The sequence below is a fragment of the Anomalospiza imberbis genome, chromosome 10 (assembly GCF_031753505.1).
Source record: "Anomalospiza imberbis isolate Cuckoo-Finch-1a 21T00152 chromosome 10, ASM3175350v1, whole genome shotgun sequence".
Classification (NCBI taxonomy): domain Eukaryota; kingdom Metazoa; phylum Chordata; class Aves; order Passeriformes; family Viduidae; genus Anomalospiza; species Anomalospiza imberbis.
In genome coordinates, this window is record NC_089690.1 from 3,742,569 (window position 1) to 3,758,090 (window position 15,522).

Below are 15,522 nucleotides of genomic sequence, written 5' to 3' on the forward strand. Positions count from 1 at the left end.
GCTTAGTCCTGATGATCTGCTATCCTGGTTTGAGCAGAAGCCAGTGTTCAGTTTTATTTTAAAAGGCACCCCTTCAAAGCTTCCCCATAAACTCTGCCTCACTATTGAATAGTTCAGAAAAGCCAGAGATTTCTCCAGCCACTCAGGCCCTGCTTTCGTGCCTTTAGCAAAGACAGAATACACCAAGTTATTTATGCACAGATTGCAAGGGATCTGTTGCTTGGAGACATGAGCAAATATATTTTCAGCCAGGTTTCTAAAGTAGCCACACACTTTTCTTCTGCTAAGGAAGGGGTGAGCAAAGAAATGACATTTGGAGGTAGCAGCACAAGTGGAACTGTTGGATGATGATCATGCTGCTCGAGCACCAGCTACTCCTTCTTCCAGTACACTGAGAAATTAGGAGAATAACCTGCATCTCCAGAGTTCAGAGGTGGCACACTGGAGGTTCAGTGGTGCACATGCCCAGCAGCTCTGCCCAGCTCTTCCCCTCAGTTCCAGCTTCCATCACTAAAGAGCATACAGAAGACGTAAACTAAGCAGGGCAAATGCATTTACATCTTCCTGGTCTTTTGTTCAATACTCCTTTAACATCAGCTGTCCAGAAAAGAAACAAGAAATCCTCACTACCACCTGGAAAACCTCTCCATATATAATTTATTGCCATGTAACACTGGCTCAGCAATCCATCCAGGTGTAGTGATTCTTGTGGTTCTTACAAAATACAGCTGATTTTTTTTTTTCCTCAGAGAATTTTCTGGCTTTGCATTTAAATAATGTTCATCTCGTATCTATCTTCTGAGGAGGTGTCTTCTGAAATTCTGTGTTGCATGTGCACATTTCCATGGTCTTCCATCCACAGGGTTGGAAGGGAAGTTAAAGCCCATCCAGTTCCACTGTCTCAGGTGGCTCCAAAACCTGTCCAACCTGGCCTTGGACATTTCCAGGGATGGAAAATCCACAGCCTCTCAGAACAACCACTGACAAGGCCAGCTCCAGTTTGCAGGGAAGAGATAGATTATAAAGGAAACAAACTTGCTCCAAGTTACACATTTTAAGACGTGACCTACCCTATATCCATAAAACAGCTGCTAAAAGAGGCAGAAATGGCTCACAGCTTCTCACTGACTTGGACAAACCAAGTGGCTGCTGCCCAAAGGAAGAGGGAGAATGACCCCATCTCTCCTGTGTAGGAGGGGAAGAGGGAATATATTCATTTGGAGGAGAAACCCCAAGAGGAAAACCTCTGTAGAACGAGGCTTGTTTTTCTTGCTACTGTCACATAAGGGGAATGGGAGAGCACAGAGCCAGGAGCAGCAGCACTCAGTCCATCTCTCCAGCATTTGACATTGCAATCGGTGCTGTCCCAAGGGCATGTTGTCCAAAGGAGCCGTCTGCTCCTCAATGCCTACTACTGGCCCTCTGGAAATGAATAACATTAGAAAATGAAAATCAAACTTTGATTGAAAGCAAGAAAGTGCTTAAGACATGAAATGCAACTGGCCCAGTAGCAACCTAACCTAATTGCTGGGTATTTTTTCTTCTAAAACAGGGTGTCCAGAAGGTACTTATGGTTCAAACTGCCAAAATCCCTGTAAATGCATGAACGGAGGCCACTGTGACCCCGTGTCGGGAACTTGTGATTGCGCTCCCGGATTCATCGGAGCCAACTGCAGCAAAAGTAAGCCAACATTCATGTTCTGCTTCTGTCAAAACACAGCAGAGAGAATCATTTGCATAAGAGCTTGTCTGAAGAAAAACAGAGAGATCCCAGCTACCTCTTCCTTGAATTGTAAATCAGGATTCCAGCTTTGTAAAAAAATCTCTTGCAAAATATTTTCCCTCACTGCTGCATGCATAGAAGCAAGGACACTTACCCCAGGATTGCAACCTGCTTGCCCAAGTTTATTTCTAGAGCCAGCTCAGCATGAATTGCTCAAGTTCCTTCTTCCTGTCCAAAATTTCGAGGTTGAGAAATTATCTCAATATTTTGCTTCACACTATGGTGCCATTAGTTTCAATAAATGGGAAAAAGATCACGTTTTGTCATGGCAAAACTGGTAAAGACTCCATGGCAACCCTACTGTTACTTCTCTGTTTCAGAGCTAAATGGTGTGGCTGAATTTCTGTGCTGCTTCCAAAGCTCTGGTCTCTGTGAAGTTCTCTTCAGCTTATTCACAGAAAGGCAATGTTTGAATGTTTGGTTGCCCATAGCTTTGCTCTTCATTGTTGGGCAGCATCAATATTAAGGAAGGAAAGATGTTTTAAGCTTGAAGGATGAGCAGCTGATATTTCAGTTGTACATTCGCTCTTCTCATGGGAAAGACAGTAAATATTCCATGTGAAATCATGGCTTATATTTATAATCACAAGTAGTCTCACAAGGTAAAGCAGTCATGTCTTTGGGTGGGTTTTGGCTTCATGGTTGATACTTTGAAGTGCATTAGGGGGAATAAAAACAAAGCCAGCTCTTCCCCTAAGACTGTGGCTGTGTTAAAAATGAAAAGTGCCTTTGGATCCTCTGGGTAATTAACAAATCCTGTGTTCCCTTCAGCCTGCCCTGAGAGCTGGTATGGGAAGGACTGTGCCCAGCCCTGTGCCTGTGGCAAAGGCCAGTGTGACCCACGGACTGGCGAGTGCACCTGTGCCCCTGGCCACATGGGCCCTGCCTGTCAGCAAGGTAACAAAGCAGGACCCAGGTCACCTCGCCAGTGGGTGACACACTTAAAATACCCAGCAAATAAACTCAGTGCCAGACATTGTTCACAGCCACGCTGCCCAGGGCCTTTGCTGATAAGGCTGAGGTTTGGGGCACTCAGCCTCTGTCCCTCCCCGCTCCATCACCCAGCCTAATCCTGCCCACACGTCCCTGCCACCCTCGGTGCCAGCGCACTGGCTTCTCCAGGAAGCTGAGGGGCTATGTCAGGACAGAGTGTTTGGGTGAAACAAATAATAATCAGGGAGTAGTGTCCCACCACCCTAGGGAGACCCTAATCACCTGGGATACATGTGGGGAGCATGTGTTTGTATTTATTCCCTGTCACCTTCGTCCTTTCCTTGGGGTGCTAATTTTTGGGTTTTTTCAAACTTTGTTAATTCTCTGTAGTGTGTCCCCAGGGACAATATGGCCCCAACTGCCACCTGACGTGTACCTGTCAGAACGGTGGCATCTGTGACCACGTGGATGGCAACTGCACCTGCGGGCTCGGCTGGACAGGAAGATCCTGTGAGGAAGGTGATTTCCTGCTTCGATGGCAGTGGATTTGTGCACTCAAGCTGTGGTTTGCAGTGTCCCCAGACCCCACAGACAAGGACAGTTTCAGAAATGCCCCTAGTTGGAGCTTCAGGTCTTTTTTCAAAGATAGTTTTCTCCTGAGTCCTGCTGATGAATTCCCTTACACACTCCTTATTTCTTCTTCATCTTCTCCAGTCCAACTTTTTTGTTCTTTGTCCATAAGAATGTTGGGTTTTGTCTTCTTCCATGTGATCCTCAGAGCAGAAGAAAGCCTATGTCTTCCTCCTCCCTGGTTGTGTTCTCTTTCATTTGACTCTGGACTGGACTTCAGCTTCCCATGTGTAGACTTCCCAGATGTTCTGACAGCATCTGTCCTAAGCAATTGAGATCATCCTGCTCTCTCACCCTTACTTCTCCATGACACCTGTCCCTTGTGCAAGACAAAACACACTAACTGAATAAGCTCATATCCTACTCCAGAATCTCTCCTGTCAGCCTAGTCTTCCCACAACTGTCCTGTCCATCTCCCAAAAACCATTCTGCATTTCTGTGTTCCTATTTTTCTCTGTAGGTAAGAGATATCTGTATAGTTATGGACTTGAATGTTCAGGAAACCACAAGTTTACTGCTATGAAATACAAGTAAATAATTCTAAGTACACATTCAAGATAAATGTCATCATTAAATCATAACGGCCATGGTTCAAGCTCCCCAACACCTTCCCAGGCTCTGATTTACAGCACTTCTGTCCTTGACATCTGTAGGATATTCACCTCAAACTCCATATGTATCTATACCAAGAACTGGTTGTTTACAGGGGAGTGTCCCTATATAAAAGTGTCATCGAGAAATGACACTTTTTAGCAGCATTCTGAGCTGCAGTTGTTCCACTCTGCATCTGAGGAGACTCAGAGCCCCACCGTGCATCTGTGTGCAGAGGAGGAGCAGGGAGGAAAGGAAAGATGCAGCTACTCACAGTGTGAGTGCTGTGAGGATTCAGTGGGCAGTGAATGTTCTCTGGGCACAGGCTCTAAAACATTTGCAGTTAACCGATACCTGGTTGACCTAGAAAAGGCCATTTGTGTTCATCTCCATTTGCCTGTTCCTGGAGATCTCTGTAGTCACCCATAGCCTGAGCTGGGGCTGCCAAGCCTCAGCAGGGTGGTGCCGGTGTCCCCACATGGAGTAGTGGGTTGTGGGTGTATCTCATAGATTAAACATCTCTGGAGTGGAGCACAGGGGGCAAACATGCACACATTGTATAAGGAGCTGTGTGTTGTATCACTAGAGAGAGCTTCACTATATATCTTTGGACACAGGGAATGAAGTTATTGGAAAATTGAGTCTTGATCTCCACAGCAGTGTGGGTTTGAGTGTGTTGTGACTGGAAATCAAAGACAGCTAATCAGGCATCCTTTTAATAGAGATTAGATATGATGCTCCTGAAAGATCCTGTCTGGCATTTGCAGGGTTCTCAATCTGATTATTTGGACGGCCACGCTCGTTTAAGTTCGTCTGCCCAGATTCAAATTATCCCAGCAGTGGGAAGTTAACTTATTCAGAGATGATGCTAAGGTTAATTATATTGGCACAGTCCCTTCTGCATGACTTGGCTTTCAGTAATTTGAGATGTGTTTAGTTCTGTAAAAGCAGATAGCTCATTATACATGGACAGACTGTTGCTACGTGTGAAAAAGATCCTCCTGGTTTTATTAGGAATTTGAATAGTGTGAACTCCAATGATAACACAGAGGAGGGAGAGCTTCATGTTTTCTTTCACACTTTTTAAGTGCCTAAAAGAAAATATTGCTGTAGATAAAGAAAAAAGAAAATCTAATTTATGCCATTCATTACTAGGCTTTACAACACATCGTGTGGGTTCAGCATCGAGTCTGTGAAGAGAGACATGGAAAAAGGCAGACTGTTAAAACTGAGGAAATAACATAAAAGAATTCTCACCAAAGTATGCACATGATCACAGTTGTGCAGAAATTCTGTGTCTTCATAACAAATATTCTTTGGTCTGCAAATTATCCCCTGGGTATCATCTCTTGGCAATGCAATCTGTCACATACGAGTGAGGGCAGTATGGGTGAGGGCAGTGCTTGTTTGCTTGATTGTTTGTCTGTTTTTCTGTCTATGTCCTGCCCAGCAGAGTGCCTCCCAGGAAAGTATGGGGCTGGCTGCTCCTTGGACTGCCTGTGCCAGCACAATGGCACCTGTGACAGGTTCACAGGGTGCTGCAGGTGCCCTGAGGGTTTCTACGGCCACTCCTGTGAGCACAGTAAGTGGAGGCACTCGGGGTAATGGTCACAGGTTTGGGGCTTCAGAGGACTCAAGAAACACCTCACTGGTTCAGTTAAAATTTTGGGGATGTCCCAGATTTTCCAGCTCCTTCCAGATCTTGCATGTCTCTGGTGCTGGGTGGTACAAGTTTAAAAGCCTATGGCATTAGCAGACTTAAGGATAAATATAATTTTTTGTTGGCTGCCAGTGAATGTCACAGTGAATACAGAGGATTTTAATGGTATGTATGATTTTCTCCATGAACCTTCTTCATTTTAATTTTTCAGGGTGCCCTCTGGGATTTTATGGGCTGGGCTGTCTTCAGGCCTGTGCCTGTAAAAATGGAGCGAGCTGTGATGCAGTGACAGGACAGTGCCTTTGTCCTTTGGGTTATCATGGTGTCCACTGTGAAGAAGGTACTGGTACGCCTCTGATAGGAAAGAAAAAAGAAAAAGGAAAAAAAAAACCCAACTAGAAAAAACCCCAAACACCAAAAAAAATCCAAAAGCAGAACTCAAAAACCCTCATATAATTACTGAAATATTTGTTGGGAGCCACTTCTTCCATATTTTGAGCTTAATGAATATCCTGAAACACTGAATTTGGGACAGATTTCCTGTTATACAGCTGGGTGTTCCCATTCCCTTAAAAATTAACTAATCTGGTTCCAATTAATACAGTGAAAGTCCCGGTCTCCGTGATGTCTTGCAGCAATGAGTTCCACATGCCATTTATTAAAAATAAGTCCCTTTTACTGATTCTAAATTTGCTTCTAAAACACCAAATAAGATTATTAAATAGGTGCATGTCAAACCTGTTGAGTGTTACGGAGGGGTCTTCTAGAGAGTTCTAATTAAAAATAAAAATAAGTGCCAGCTACATTTCTGGGACAGATTTACAGATACCTTTGAGAAGTTAGATTAGACAACCCCAACAGAAAGAGAGCTCATATAAATATTGTGCCCATTCCGCTATGTTTGATTCTTCATTAAGCTTGGCATTTACACTGATTTTATTTATGAGCTTTCCACTGAGACATGCTGGGAAAGCTCTGGGTTTCATGTACATCTTGCCACTCAGACGTGCATCTAAAGGGTTCTCTTGCTGTCAGGCTGTGCCAGGGGCTGGTTTGGTGAGGGGTGCCAGCATCAGTGTGATTGTGGAGATGCTCCTTGTGATCCAGAGACTGGGAAGTGCCTTTGCCCACCTGGGAAGACTGGAGACAAGTGTGACACTGGTAAGGGCAATATTTTTAAGGGCTGGGCTGTGTATTGTTATACCACTCTGACCTGTTGGTTTTAGAATAACTGTAAAAGGACATTTGTTGGTGTTCAAGAACACATTGTTTGTAGAAAATTGCTCTTTGTGGTTATTAACACCTTTATCAGCAGGCTTGTACCTCTTGATTTAATCAATATTTAAATTGATATCCTGATAGGAAAACTGTTCATGGGTCAGCTGTAAAATGTCATTTGCCTTGAGTTTTGGAGAGCACAGGCTGGGGAAGAATAGACCAAGAAGTTTTGCAAATGCAGTGGGGAAGACTCTAGAAGGTGCAGTTGGGCACCAAGGGCTCCAATTGCTGTGTGTCTTGTCACACTGACATTTGTGACCCTTTTCAGACCAGTGTAAAAGTGTGTCCAGCTCTGGATTTGCTTCCTCTGGAAGCAGGATGGAATCCCCACAGATGAGGGTAGTGGAGCTGCAGCAGCTGTGCTTGCCCCTGGCCTTCAGCAGCAGCCCAGGAACTTTCAACCCAAATGTAATTCCCTCCTTTGCAGCACAGGCACTTGGGCTGTGTGTTGGCCCACAGGAGCAGAATTCTTCTGTAACAAGGACATAAAAATAGGTGAGAAATTTTTCCTGTAGGTAAAACCAGCCCCACTGCTGTACCCTGGTGGGGTTGAGTGCAGGGTTGAGAGGCAGCAGTGGCAGATTCCTGAGCCAGTCTCTGGTCACAGCTGTGACTCTGATCAGAGTTCAGGGCCACGCTGGACAGGGCTTGGAGCAGCCTGGTCTGGTGAAAAGTGTCCCATGCCTGTGGTTGGAGCCACATGGGTTTAAAGGTCCCTTCTAGCCCAAGCTATTCTAGAATTCTGTGATTATAATGGAGCAGTTTTAGGGTAATCACTGCAGTAAAAGGAATTGCAGTGGTTTAACTGAGTGTCAGAAAACATTTGTGATCCCAGTGCTGCGACAAACAAGATAAAAGGAGTGAACATGCATGTGCTACTGTAGAGCTTCACCAGGAACCAAAATCCTCCTGAGCCCCTGGAGCAGAGGGGGAAAATTATTTTTCCATTTGGTTTAGGAGGGGGCAGAAATAGATTTAAGCAAGCTGTTATTAATACAAATTGCTGTGAGTTTAAGCATTAGTGCAACTTGCAAAACTAAAATGGAAAAGCACCTGATTCCCTCTGTGCAGTGTCCTGTGGTCAGGAAACAAGGTCCCAGTCTGCAGCACTGTTCCAGTGGGAACATGAGCCACCCTCAGTGCCCACACAGCCCAGGTGTCCCTGGGCCTTTCCAGTAAAATTTTAGGCAGAAGTGGAACACAAGGGGGGAGTTCAGCACCAAAAATGGGAATTGAGGTTTTCTTCCTCACAAACTCTGCGAGTCATTTTTATTTTTCTTAAATCAGCTAGGGTAGACCCCATCCATGAAAAGCTGTTATGGGGTAGGTTTTATTTGCATTTTTATTTTCAATTAGGCTCAGTTCATCTGTGATATAACTGTGAGCAGCTGTGACTGTGCAGCAGCCATAAAGATAAAAGGCCTGATTTTAATTTGAACTCTGGTAAAGCACCCATTAAACAGGCAAAATGTTAATTAAAAAAAAAAAAAAAAGAGAGAGAGAATATAACAGACTTTTATGGGCGTTCTTTTTCTGTAGTAAATTAACATTGCAGACTTTCAAACAGATGTCTTAAATACACATTGTTATTAACATGAAAATGTGGTATTACATAAATTAAAATCAGGTCCAGAGGTGTTTGGGGAGACCTTTTCTCATAACATTTCCTAATTGAAAAGGCCAAGCTCGGAGCGCGCGGGGCGAGTTCTCCCACGTGCTGGGGCTGCAGCTGATGCAGGGCTCAGCAGGACTTTATTTACCCGAGGGTGCTCCTGGGAGAAGGCAGATTCCCTGGTTACAGGGTTTTTCAGCGAGGTGAGGGAGAGAGGGCCATGGTTTGCTGTGTATTTCACACCCTGCCTTGTGACCCTGCTGCTCACTTTCCTTTCCTGCCTGTCTTCTGATGCATAAAAAGTTGAAGTGAGGATTTACCAGCCTAGTTATGAAATGTATTTGCATTTGGAAAGTGAGATTTTTTTTTTTTTTTTGTGAGTTTAATTTGCCAGGATGCAGCAGAATTGTGCAATCAGAGCAAGACATGAGTATCTATAAAATGGATTCATTCTCAGTGTCACACTCTGTGAGGGAAGGCTCTTGGCCAGCACATACTGACAGCCCAGCCATGCAGGAGAGACAGGGGCAGGAGAAAGTGTGGATCCAGGATGCTGACAGCAACTTTCCTGAGCAGATCCCAAGATGTTCTGTGTTGGGCTGTCAACCCCTGTTTTTGGTAATGATTTCCATTCTGGGAACCTCTTCAGGACAGCTGGGCTGCAGCTTGGGCAGAGCATGTGGCAGACGAAACGCGACGACTGCCGCGCTCTCCCAAATGTCACGTCTGAATGTGAACAGATGTAGGTGTCTGAGCAGCTTCCTGATCCCACAGAAGGGGGAGGCTGCCAGGAGTGTTCACCCTCTCCCAAACCCTCCTGTCCTTGCAGGGTGCAGGCCAGACAGGTACGGCCCCGGCTGCTCCCTGCGGTGCCAGTGCGCCGGCAGATCCCGCTGCAATCCCCTCAACGGGAACTGCGCCTGCCCGAGCTCCTGGATGGGGCCAGCCTGCAGAGAAGGTAACCAGGCTGGGGGTGCAGCCTTTCCTGGTGGGATAAAACACCTCTGGCCCATGCTGGTGGTCGGTTTGGATGGGAGGGTCAACCCATTGGACTGTTTGGATAATTTCTCCTCTTAATTAACTAGAGTACGGAGGGAGTTTCCTCTCAGTTGTAGTATAAACACAATTCCTCCTTTAGTTAGGAAAAACTTTGGGAACCTTCTGATTTGGAGGTGTTTTATAGTTTTGCCTGCTCTCTGCCTCCGTGAGGAGGCCGCTGGAAGTACCTCCTCTACCTTCTTTTCAAGGCTACCATTTATTGAATTATTTAAGTGTAAATTGTTTAATCTATATAATATTTCAGTATTAGGTTATATGGACCTGAAACCGTGTTTCTACTTAATTCTCTAGGTGGCCCTCCAAAGCTTCCTTTTTATGAAGAACAAGCTCAAGAAAGAGGGAGTATTTTTCCAACAGCTCTACAACAGTAACATTTGGACTAATAAATGAACTGTTTTATATGCACAGACGGTATTTGAATTTGGATATGAAAACAGTTATTCAATTCAGCTTGAATTGTACTGAAGTATTCACACTTCTTATGGAAGACTACAGAGGCCATTAAGTAGCTGGATCCTTTTAAAGAGTTGAATCTGTTTCATGTGCTCATTCCTAGCCTCTTGCCCCTCCATTAATCTACTCTGGACATTCTTTCTGGTATTAATATAATATATTGCTTGAAAGCCTGGACATGTTTTTAATCAGACCAGCTCCAAAGAGTATCAGGAAAAGCAGCATGTAACACATCAGCATGGAATGAGCCACACTCCCTATCAGGGACTTTCTAAATCCACTTGACAACCAGCACCAAGTTTGAGGAGTATTCCACAGATAATTTCTCTACAGATTCATTGCACAGAAACTAGAGGGATTCATCAAGTTAATTCCTCTTTGACTAAAACTGTGTGTTCTAGAGAAGCGTGCAGTCTAATTTTGAACTTGCAGCTGAAGAAGAATCCGCTACAATCCAACAAGAGTCCTCAATACATTGTTAATTTATTTAAGAGCATCTTCTTCATTTCTGGTGTGGTTTGACTGATTGGAAGGTCTCTGTCTGAATCTGTCATCCAAAGAGCATGGTGTCATCTGACAGGCTTTCCTGGAATTATCTGTTCTCACACCTTACCAGATAAATTTCTCAGTGGGTTGTCAACTCAGTGGGTTGTGCAGCACTTCTCATCAAAGAGTATCTGCTAATGCAGAAAAGGTTTTATCTTGAATGGAGAAAGCAGATAGTAAGCAATGAGAGATGCTTAAAGATACTATCTTTGGGGTTTGTGCTTTTATTGAGCAATTTGTTTTTTATCAAGTCATCTCACAGCAGTCCTGATACCATTCAACAGCTGCTGGTGGCCACCCCATAGAACAGAGACATTTTGGTGCTATTTTGTCTGTTTAGACAGGTTTGCCTTTGATATAGAACTACGTCATTATAAAGAAATTTATGTTCTGTGTTTTAATATTCTGAGTTAACCAGACTAAAAGATTTCAGAGTGCGTCTTTATACCTCTCTTTAGGTTAGGAGTTACAAAATCTGTGTAGTAACCACTTGATTCTGACTGTATCAAAACTGCACTTAAGTAGGGGCATCAAGACCATGGTAGACACAGAGTATGGGCAGTTCCAGCTCTTGTGCTGACACTCCATTCACCACCAGAGCAAACTGCAGCTCTGCAAGAGCTGGATTTTGTTTTGCAAGAGAAAAAATGACATTAATTGGTGGTAACTTGGGATTTTTTAAGAAGTTTGTTGTTATGGTTGGGTAGGTGAGGAGTTGGTGAAGCAGGATCCAGGAGATTGGATGGGAAGGTGAACAGTTTTCCCCCATGGTTTACCCCAGGTCTTAACACATCTGCAGTCAATGACTGTCCAGGCCAAAGCAAGTGGCACTTGCTCCCCTGGGAGTTTATTTCAAATTGTGATCTGTGGGAGGCAATGCAGTTTTAGGAGGTGTTTTCCAAGCTTCATGGAAGTCTTATTGTTGTTATTCATCACTTCATACGTATTGAAAGTAAAGGTATTTGTGAATGTGTCCAAATTAATTAACTGTGCTTTCAGCCAGAAAATCACTGGGGCTGATGCTGATCCCTTTTAATTTCTTCTGTAGAGCTCAATGAATATCACTGGAAAGTTCATTCAGTGTAAATGTGGCAAAATTACGGTCCCAGAAACGTGTGACTCTCAGCAAGGAAGTGATATTTTAAATGTTCTTTTGGAGGTGTGATGGCCTGGGTCTGACCCTACAGTTATGTGAATTTCGGGCAGTTTCACTGAACAGGAACCTGCAGGGTAAATCTCCTGTGCGACAATGAGATATAATCTTAGCAGCTGCTGGAGAAGAGCAGCTGAAGTTGAGCAGTTGACATATTTTGGTCTTAGCTCTGTATTTACTGCAGAGCTGAACTACAACAGCAGTGCAGGCGGCACACCGTACTTAAGATTTTTTGTAGAATCATCAAGTGAGTAAAGCTGTAGAAAACCTCTGAACGTCTGAGCTTCTCTTTAAAGCCTGGTCAGCTTCAGAGTCAAATGGGTCAGAGATTCATCACTCAAGTCAAATTTCAGAGATTCATCCCACCTAGTTTCGAATATCTTCAAGGAGGGAGATCCCACCACCTCTTTGAATCTGTCCTAGTGGAGATTTCATTTTCTTCCTTTTTTTTTTTTTTTTTTTTTTTAATGTCCCTTGGTTTCTAATCAGAATTTCTTCAGTTTCATCTTTGTTCCACTGCTTCTCATCCTTTCAGTGTGGATCTCTGAGGAGCCTTTGGCGTCCTCTCCCCCAGAGCCCCCATGGGGTAGTTGGCTACAGCCTTGGTCTTCTCTTCTGAAGACACCCCATCCACTGGCCACATTCCAGTACCTCAGACATTCCAGTTCATCCCAGAGACTGCCCAGAGCTGCCCAGAGACTGGTGTGGTTACTCAGCAGCATAAAACCCTTTACACTGCTGTCAGACAGCAGAGTGTATCAAATGTACAGTTTTTCTCTTATTTTTGTAGATTGATGTGTGATTTGAGCAGCTAATCAAAGGGGAAACCTTTCTCAAGCCATATTATTTACACCCATGTATACTTGTTTACATTTTCCACAATACCTTGATAATAGAATTGTAAATATGTAGTATAAGGAAATAAAAGATTTTTGTATGACATGTTTTTAAAGGATGTCACGATTTTAGGTACATGATGAAACACATATTTTAAGTGACTGATACTGAGCCTGTGCCAATGAATTAAGGGCCCAAGTGGATCTGCTTTGGGAAATATCTCAGCAAACTTTTTTTAAATCAAAAAATGCCAATTCATATAAACCACTCCATATGCAATAGACTTTGTTATTCAAAATGCTTCTTGGCTTTATGTTATTACTTTGGGAAAAGAAGTTCACTTCAGTGCCATCAAACAGATGATTCTGATTTTTGGTGATGCATGACTTTTTGTTCCAAAACAAAATGCAGTCATATACAGGTAAAAATCAGAATTAAAGATTTCAAAAATGTTAAAAGAGGAATTTTGATTGGGGTAGTTGGAATGTCTGATCTTGGTTCTTACTTTTTTCATAAGCCAGAGAAAATGTTTACAAGATTTTGTTTCCTAGAAGAGCCACAACTTTATTAACGACTAATTAAAGAAGTTTACTTGTTTCTGATATGATTGTTCTGATTCTGCTCCTTACTACAGTTTAACACATTTACCTCATTCTTTGCCTACAAAGTAGTCTTTATTAGACAGGATGGAATTTTTTAATGCAAAACTGACTAAAACAGCTTTTCCAGAGAATAATTTTGTGGCAAGTGAGTGTAGTTGCTACTAAATTAGCACAACTCTGCTTAATTGCTTCATCAGATTCCAGTGAAAGAGTGTCAGGCTGATGTAGTGCTGAGCACAGCACTGGGGTTTGTTGAAAATGAAAGTGAAAAATTCAGTGAAAATGGGGTTTATATTTAAATTGATGTCCATCTTCCTCTTGGTGAAGGCCTTTGCTGGCTCCCAGGAGGCTGAAGTTAATTACACTTCCTCGAAGAGAGAGCTCTGTGTATTCCTCTGTAGCACACTCGCACGTGCAGATAACTCCTTTCAGAAAGACATTGGAATTATTTCAGCCATGCAGCTCCCGTGCCAAATCCCCCTCACTTACCTTGTGTGCTCCAGATAACTTCAGTTGGAGTGGGAAGGAGTTGAGTGTAACTCAGTGGGCCCAGCAGAACCCCGCTCGCTGGGAATTCATGAAACCAGGACAACATGTTTTAAGTTAGACTTCACTAACACTATCCTCATAGGAAAACAATCAGAATTTTAAAAATTCCCCGCTTCCCCTGCCAAAAATTATTATTCTGCTTTTATCCTTTTTATGTTGAAGAACCATAGCTATTAAAGTTTGCCCAGATTCCTTGCCAACCATATTATTTTGATTGGCTGCAGGTTTCTGTTTGTGTAAGTAATAACCAGCATAGTGTCAGGAGTTGCCAACGGGACAAACATGGAAATAATACCTTCATGTCCTTCCCAGAAGAGGCAAAGACACATTTGGGAGCCATCGTGGCTTCATTGTGCAGATCAAACAGTGACTCTGTTAGAATTTAGCTTCTTATCAGAGCAAAGTAAAGCTTAGGAACAGTCTTCGAGGGTGCTGGTGGACCAAGAAACATCTATCCTCCCATCCTTGTGTTAATATTGTTATTAGGCTAGAAACCGTCTCAGCCCCCAGTTTTTGAAGGACTTTTCCTTCAGGTTGACCTGTGGCTGATTGAGCAGCTCCGTGCATGGGCTGCAACTGTGCCCAGTAATTCTTTTGCAAGGTCGCAGCTTTAAATTCTGACAAATTGCTGTAAAGCAATTTCCAGCAGTAAACACCAAATCTCAGCCTTGTAGATCATAAATTGTTCGTTCTGTTCTTTTTATTGCTTTTAAGAAGCACTTGCATAGTAATGTTATGTCTCTGTGAATTTGTAGTCTCTCTTCAAGAAATGTGTGGGGTGTATCTCGGATTTGTACTGTACTTTTTGTTGTAGACATGTTGTAGTGAAAGGATGCTGATTTTTTTTTTTTATATATAAACATGTCATTAAAACTTGGTCTTGTTTTTCCCTTATTGCTAGTTTTGAAGCAACAGGCTTATGTTGTGGATGAGACTTCATTCTACTGAACTAATTCACATTCAGAGCAAACAGGCTGAAATCACACCTGCTTTTGGTAGTTTGTACAGAATAAATAATGGCCTGTGCCCAAGTGGGTTTGTGTATGATCCCTGACCAGGGCAGGCTGGCCAGTGACTGAGCCTGACAAATGGAGCTTTCTGGCACTCCAGAGTATTAGAAATATTCAAAACACAGCATGAATCTTGCTGGAAGAGGGTGGTTGTGAAGTGTAACATTTTGGGAAGACTTGGGCATGGAGCACTTTGAAGGTATTTGAAACCACACACCTGCAGCCTCCCGTCAGACTGCGTGGGCACTTCCCAGAGCCCAGTTCTGCCAACAAATTGCCTGGTTCACCTTCAGGGTATTGTCTTCTCACATTGGCAGGAGCTGAAGGAACCTGTGTGCCTGCTTAATGCCAAACAATGCAGTAAGAGTGTGCTGGTTAATTGGAAGTAGCAGGCTAAATTGAATTCAAAATGTGTAACAAAGGGGGAACAGTAGATCAAGCTGTCAGAGAAAAAGTGGACAGCTCTGGCTTGCTGCTTTCTGGGAGAGCAGGCTTGGATTCCTTTTGAAATTTCAGGGAAAACATTTTGAATGGAGCTGTGTAATACTGCAGGGCTCTGTCTTGCGTGATTTACTTCACTCTTCCTGCAGTTTTCAACAAGGAACAGAATAATTAAGTTCATTTGGTTTGTCATCTTTTTGACATATGTTCTAAAAATAATTCTATAATCCTTGCAACTTATCCAGTAATTTCTTTATTAGAAGCCATATCCCTACTGTTCTAAGAAGCTGTTGATGTTATCCTGTAGTATCAACATCTCATGTTGATTTTAACCTCTCAGATTGCTGTTAAAAGCTGATCAAAAACTAGACATGGAATATTAAAC

General features: G+C 43.2%; 1 protein-coding gene across 7 annotated transcripts in view; it reads left to right on the plus strand.

The window, feature by feature from the left end:
* The window catches only part of LOC137479725 (multiple epidermal growth factor-like domains protein 6), a 192,082-nt gene extending 177,519 nt beyond the window's left edge, over window positions 1-14,563 (plus strand). For 3 of the 7 annotated variants that reach the window (XM_068200234.1, XM_068200233.1, XM_068200231.1), the window contains 8 exons: window positions 1,553-1,681; window positions 2,555-2,680; window positions 3,107-3,235; window positions 5,388-5,519; window positions 5,809-5,937; window positions 6,633-6,758; window positions 9,317-9,445; window positions 9,838-14,563. In XM_068200234.1, the coding sequence (XP_068056335.1) occupies window positions 1,553-1,681; window positions 2,555-2,680; window positions 3,107-3,235; window positions 5,388-5,519; window positions 5,809-5,937; window positions 6,633-6,758; window positions 9,317-9,445; window positions 9,838-9,917 (980 nt within the window). In that variant the 3' untranslated portion in view covers window positions 9,918-14,563. Of the gene's footprint in view, window positions 1-1,552; window positions 1,682-2,554; window positions 2,681-3,106; window positions 3,236-5,387; window positions 5,520-5,808; window positions 5,938-6,632; window positions 6,759-7,302; window positions 7,371-9,316; window positions 9,446-9,837 lie in introns of those variants that run through there. The other 4 variants (XM_068200235.1, XM_068200232.1, XR_011002469.1 and 1 more) reach the window with 4 other exon arrangements.
* Window positions 14,564-15,522: the final 959 nt, after the last annotated feature.